This window comes from Chelmon rostratus, chromosome 1, assembly GCF_017976325.1.
Source record: "Chelmon rostratus isolate fCheRos1 chromosome 1, fCheRos1.pri, whole genome shotgun sequence".
Taxonomy (NCBI): domain Eukaryota; kingdom Metazoa; phylum Chordata; class Actinopteri; order Chaetodontiformes; family Chaetodontidae; genus Chelmon; species Chelmon rostratus.
The window spans coordinates 19861231-19868021 of record NC_055658.1 but is presented as its reverse complement, the minus strand read 5'-3'; the positions used below and the strand labels follow the sequence as shown (position 1 = coordinate 19868021).

Here is a 6791-nt window from a genome sequence, read left to right as displayed (position 1 = left end):
TTCCTGAGATGTTGCATTCATGAGAAAGGGACGTACGTACGTATGTGCAGACGGATGGGCAACCTAAAAACATGATACCTCCAGCCACAGTTGTGGGCGGCACCGAGGCATCACAATATAGTGACTACAGTTTATCAAATAATAACAGTATTGTCCACTATGCGATGCACTGGACAACCACTTTTGTCACTTTTCTTCAGCCAGCCAATAATTTGACAGTTTGTTCATTTTTAATGTCTTTAATTTGACTTAAGAAACCCTGATTGAGCGCCACATGGAGGCCAAAGTGAGTACAAACAGCAGGTTAGAGACTCCAGTCTGATCAGACAATCTGGGTTGAAGAGGCCATAAACTCAGTTAGCACAGCAGCAGTCAAATGCAGAAGGCTGTGGAAAACACAAAGTAAATAAAAGACAAACTTTAAACACCCCTACACAGATGAGGAAGGTAGTCCAGTCTATTTGTACATTTTCCACAAATTCAAAAACAATCAAAACACAGGACTTAAAAAGAGAGTTCTGTTGATTGAAGAAGACAAATTAATCAAATACAAGAGCACAAAACAGCAGGCCTAACAAAATGACTAGTGACCTAGTCTACTTACAGTAAAACTCAATCATCTAAGATGTTTAATTGCCTTTCAAAACAGTATCAACATGTGTCCGATGAACACATCTTTAATATTTGATGTCACACACAAAATAAACCCAGTGGATACCAACTGATTATCCAAGATGACACAGCAAGCAAAGCCGCTCCAAACCTTTGGATAGTCAAACACGCATAAATTAAGAAATAAATACAACACTTTTTAGTTAATATCCGCTCAGAGTTAGAAAAAAAAAAAAAACAGATGCAAACGACAAAAGTAAGAATAAGGCAGAAGAAGACACCAAAAAATCAACCAACAACATAAATAAAAAGCTTTTACACATTAATATGCTTGCAACGTTTTCATGCGGATGTTTAGAAAGGGCAACTTTTTGAGGCAACAGAGAAGGACAACATTGCTGTCAGTGAGGTGGGGACTGGAGCATGACACTTAAAAATCTCACTGGCAGGGTAAAAGTGTAAAGAACAAACATACAAGAGAGCAAATACTGTTTATTATTGCTGACAAGCTGCCAATCTGTGCTGCCTCAAAATATTGACATTCTCAAAATCCTCCACACTTAAGAGGAAGGCGGGAACAGCTGACCCAGCTGGAGCAGGGGGAAACGCTCATCAATTCAACTTTTCATACCTGCGTCATTTTTTCACCTACACTATCTTGCACTCAAACTACTTGGCCTTGGCTGATTTTGCACACAAAAGAAAAAAGCTAATAAATCCCGAGACCACCATCAAGACCAGAATCATCCCAATGAACTGATCGACTTTAAAAGACTAAAAAGATGACTTGCATTAAGGCCAGAAGTTACGAGTTAACTCCAAAAGTTGCAGCATCAAGAGCCCTCGGCTGAAGATATTTATACGTTACTCTACTTCTACACTCCAAAGACATGCATGCACACGCGCACACACACACACACACAGGCACACACAGATGAACACAGACTCAACCCAGAACAAGGTATCCTGAGATCTACAGTAGTAAACTGACTCCAGGCCAGAGCGCCTGACAAAAAACTCATCTCGACAGTGTCTGTGCCACTGTCCATCATCTGCTGCTTATGATGCGCTTAATGTCACTGTGAGAAGATGACATGTTACAGATCAGACAGTCCCTCGACAACCATCCGTCATGACTTCTTCTGAAAAAAATATCTTCAACATATACAGTACATATCGCGTAGTTCAACTTACCTAACTACACGTTAAATGGCCTTGGGTGACCAGACTTGGCAAAGTGTGTCTCAATCACTAAATATTTAAAAACTAACTGTTGTAAAAGATACAGAGCCGTGACAGTCTAGTAGAGTAGATAAGAACCTTTATAATTACAGCTGTGTTGCTTTATTAATAGTATTGCGGTTTGTTGCTTCTCAACAGTCTTTGTCCAGCTCTACCTTCCTGTGAAGGTTATTGTTACAGCAGAGGACACAGATTCAGTGACACACTGTGTCTCTACTGTGGCTGTGGTCCTTCCTCTTAACTCCTACAGAGCGTGCAGTACATAATGTGCAGGTGCAAACCATTGCACCAGTCATGAAACCCTTTCTATTTCTCCATCGCTGGTCATGAACCAGAAAAAAGGCGAGATCTGACTCCTGTTGGTGGGTACAGATGATGTCAAGAAGGCCCTAATCCCTACTAGAAGATTCAGATGACATCAGAAGAGGTATTATTTATGCTGGTTGATATTCAAATATTAAGGCATGATGTTTGAAATACAGTTCGGGGGGGGTCAGAGTTTCTTTAGGTGACAAAAAGCAGCTTTTCATATTTGGTTTCTCTGCGGGAAGAAAATATCCTTAGTTGAATGTCTCAGTAGAAGACTCCATTATCGTTTCAGTTCACCCTTTATGGCTATTTGTTGCCATAGAGCTGCAGGTCGAGGCGGACCCACACTTCCCCTGTAGGAACCTCATGCAGCAGTAGACGACGTGTAACCGCTCCCTTGTTTTCAAACTCTTTCTTTATGGTGGCCACAGGAACCTCGGTCCGACCCAGAAACTCTGATTTAAGAGCAGAAATAGAGAGAAACATTTTAAATGGGTTTTAAAAGCGCTCAGAATGATAACAGAATGGGCAAACACTGAGAACAAATGCATATCAGAGAGAGTACAGATGAACTGATCCCAGCCTCTGTGTGGTAGTTGGGTATGTGTGGGGCTCCAGTGACACAAAGATTAGAATGAGAGAAATGAGATGAGAATTAAAATTAATTTAGACATTCTATGGTGTAATAATGATAAAATCCACCCCACAGAATGAAGGTATTTCCATATTAAGATTTTTTTTCTTCAATTTATTTAGCTCAGTCAGCTGTGCAGCTAGTGGTCCTCCTAGTTAACTGGAGTCGTCCCTGACCGAGAGCTCGGAGCACAGGGGGATTGTTAGTGTTTACATGGCAGAAAGTGGAACCAGGATCAGCAGCCTCCCAGTGAACACGGCCAGATCAGGACTAAACACAGCGTCCGAGACTGACGGAGGCCAGTTTGACGACAGGGGATACAGTGGCCAGATGATTTACAGCGGCTCTGACCAGGACTCTGAGGATGATAAAGACACAGCAGGCGAGGACAGAGGAGCTGTGACCGGGAGAGCAGTGAGAGGATGGTCTGCCATCAGCAGAGAGAAGAGCAAGAATATTTCACCATCCAGGAGAACCAAACCAGTGATTGGTGGTTGTTGTAACGTTGGAAAGACAAACTGGTTTTATTGAGTTTTATTTTGTTGCTGTTGAGTTTGAGTTAAGTGTGTTATACGAGGAGTTAAAGGTCATCTTAGTTCAATAAAAGAGAAAAACTTGAATTCAGAAGGTAGGGTTGCATTTTTTAGGACATAAGGTGTAAGAATGTTTCTTTTCTTGACATTTTGTGATTTTATTTTGTTCATTTAAATGCAGCAAACTGGCATACATCTCTCAGCTGAAATTACAGGGGCCTATAGTATCGGACTATTGCTTCTTGAGGTAGAAAGTGGTATTACAATAAACAATGGGCTGCAGCTAGCTGGTTAGCATGCTAACTTCAGGAGACAGTGTCAGAAGTTTATTTCTTCACATTTGGTTGATAAGTGTAGTTCATTTCTTTAACATTTTGAAATATAATACTGGCCACATCTTACCCACTTTAAGCACCAGAATATCATATTTGGAAGTTAACTTAGGCAGACACACAAAATAATTGTAATGTGGAAATCTGATTAGGTTATTTAAAAAAGTTAGATTTCTGTCACTTCATTCACAGCTTTACAGAGAAATCAATGGTGTTAATGAAGGAGTGAGGTCAGACAAGACAAAGGAAGAAATGTGACTGACCATCAGGAGAAAACTGGTCTCTTTCAAAGATGGTGATGCAGAGGACGTCCTGGTAAAGGTCTTTGATATGAAACTGACAGTTGAAGTTCCACTTGGGGTTGAGAGTGTCGTTGAGCGTTCTGGACGTGAAGATCTGAGCTCCCATGGTCACTTCACAGTAGGGGTTACTTTTACCTGAAGGATGACATGAAGGCAGGTGAGCAGGCCGACGGGTGGAGGATGGAAGAGCAGGTGGAGGAAAGGAGACGAGATGGAAGGGAAGAGATGGGGGGGGCAGTAGATGACAGCAGGGCAACACAAAAGAGGGGGAAGGGGAAGGGAGGAGAGTAGAGAAAAAGAAGAAAACAAAGAAAGATTAAGCAGGCAAAATTAAGCAGTGTAAAATGAGACAAACATGGAACAGCATGAAAATTCTGCATCATGAAAACAAGTGGAACTGTAACAGAGGACATAGACACAGGCCTCTGACTCAAAGTAATCTGATGAAAAAAGGGATGACAGAGCATCATAATGAAATGTGGCTTTATCTTGGCCTCATTAGGTATCTATGCTGCAGTGCATGTAGCATACAGCAGGGATTCAAAGCTGGTTCGTGGTGTGTTTCGTAGACCACTGAACTGTACGGACATCCTGTAACATTAGTGTATCCACGCTCACCATTGGGTTTGCTCGCCTTGAGCTCAGTGGCCTCCAAGATGGTGACCAGGAGTCTGCCGATTCCATTACCCTTCACAGACCGTGCTGCAAACAGACACATGCACAGAAACACAGGTTGATTAATACAGAGGTCATCACATTGGTTGATCAGTGTGGCTGTGTGAGTGCATAGGCCAACCTTGATAGGCCTTTTCCCTTTTTTTCTTTTCTGTTTCAATAAATTCTTCAGACGCAGCTTTGATCTTCTGAACCCACGCTGTCCTGAAAACACAGAGGCACACAGTAATTATAAAGGCCATCTAACACACCAAATCGGTGTGTGTGTGTGTGTGTGCGCACACAGCTACCGTTCATTGATGTTGTCTGTCCTGAGTATATAGACTCTATCGATGTGTGAGATGTGGAAGACGGGCTCGTCGCTGGAAGGATCCGGCAGCTTCACCAGAACTTCATTTAGCAGTACAGGCTACAGGAAGTAAAAGTTTACACACTGTCAAACCCAACATTAAAAGTGACTAATGACAAGAAAAAGGCACATTTTACAAGAATTTCAAGACAGAAAAGTGTCAAGCTGCCTCTAAATAACACATTAAAGCTTAAATCAAGCGTGTGTGTGTGTGTGTCTTACTGGCTTGTACATCTTGAGCTGTGCATTGTTCTTGTTGCTGAACAGTTTATCAGGCCCAGACGATGTGAACTGTTTTGCCGCGTGAGTCAAAAGCAGAAAGTCGTTGAAGAGGAAAGCCCAGAGTTCCTTGTTGCTCTTTGCCTTGTACATCTGAAAAGAAACAAGTGATAATCACATTTCTAATCAACAATAAATAAACAGCATTTGCAACTTAAAAAAACATATTTATTTGACATTTCCACTTACGTAAATCCGGAAATCATTTCCCCTCCGTTTTTATTGCTCAGAGATGTCGGTGCTGCTATAGTCGACTGTTCAGCAACAGTAATAATTTAATTCTCGAGCCAAAATACAAACGTCTAGGTTTATATAAAAGAATTATTCGTGGTGATGTATCATCACGGCCTGAGATGCTTCTGCTGGCTTTCTGCTCGGATGAACCAGCTCACTGACCGCTGCTGTAAAAGTTTTACTCTGTGGTCTGAGGCTTGTAACGCGACGTGTTTCAAATTTCATCTCCCTGCACTCCCCAGACTGTCTGCTCTTCTTAACAGTTAAGATTTTAAAAAATTCATTCAGTGAAATGAAAAAAAAAAATGTTAATTTTTCTGCGACACAAAGACCCGCCAGAGCGGTTCTCTGACTCTGGTTTCCACAGTTTCAGACATGTTACAGTTTTACTCACCTTGCCGCTGTGGAGCAGCTTCCTGGGGCCCAAACAGTTGGTGAGAGAGTTAAAGACCATGTTCTGTTGAAGTAAAGAGTAACTTAAAAAGGATCCTTCATATGTTCTTTACATATTATCATGGAAAATTCTCCTTTGATACTAACTGATAAGGCAATCAAGCTAATACCGAGTCTATAAACAATGAACTTAATTTATTCAAGAATTAATAAGCTTAATACCTCTGCAACGCCATCACACTGAACGTGGTTCTGAATCCATTCCAGTCTGTCAGAGTTCTCCTTTTCTCTCACGCCCTCGTTTACCTAGTCAACACAATGATCTGGACTTAACGACGAGCCTCCTTCCCACAGAACAGAGTATAAAATAACTTTAAAACTGAATGAAAGTAATGAGTGAGGTCATGAATGAGAGAATCAGTGAAGAAACAAACCTGTTGACAAAGTTCTTCTGCTGTCTCCAGAGCCTCTTTCAGAGGACCCCGGTCAGCATGGCCCTCTGCGGTGCACTCCAGAATCTAAACACACGCACAAAAGATAAATACACACACAAGGTGATTACACCCAAGCAGGCAAAAGATACTTCCTTTTTTCAACTTACACATGGTAAGTATTTGAACCACTGAATGAGCAGTTTAAACACATGAACACAATGACGTACATTTTTGATGTGAAGCGGGTAGCGTGTGATCCTCTGCATGGGCTTTAGCAGGAAGCTGGACAGCGGCATGCCTTTACACCTGTAGTCTGTGGCAATTTTCTGATGGGAATAACAGACGATGTTAATAAACACATTAAGAATCTTGTTTTCACTGTCATGCAAGTGTCTGCAGAGCATCTGGTTTCTGAAACTCTGCGTGAGAATGAGTTTGGGCTATCCATGTTCGGTAAATGAGA

The 6791-nt window shown here is 41.6% G+C and overlaps 1 protein-coding gene across 1 annotated transcript in view; it reads right to left on the bottom strand.

The window, feature by feature from the left end:
* itsn2b (intersectin 2b) overlaps positions 1 to 6791 on the bottom strand; it is a 34521-nt gene continuing 27730 nt past the window's right edge. The window contains exons 32-41 of the mRNA XM_041939946.1: positions 6556 to 6654; positions 6329 to 6412; positions 6117 to 6200; positions 5896 to 5958; positions 5211 to 5360; positions 4930 to 5048; positions 4761 to 4843; positions 4583 to 4666; positions 3926 to 4099; positions 1 to 2618 (exon numbers count right to left, since the gene is read on the bottom strand). Of these exons, the coding sequence (XP_041795880.1) occupies positions 2470 to 2618; positions 3926 to 4099; positions 4583 to 4666; positions 4761 to 4843; positions 4930 to 5048; positions 5211 to 5360; positions 5896 to 5958; positions 6117 to 6200; positions 6329 to 6412; positions 6556 to 6654 (1089 nt within the window). The 3' untranslated portion in view covers positions 1 to 2469. The remainder of the gene's footprint in view (positions 2619 to 3925; positions 4100 to 4582; positions 4667 to 4760; positions 4844 to 4929; positions 5049 to 5210; positions 5361 to 5895; positions 5959 to 6116; positions 6201 to 6328; positions 6413 to 6555; positions 6655 to 6791) is intronic.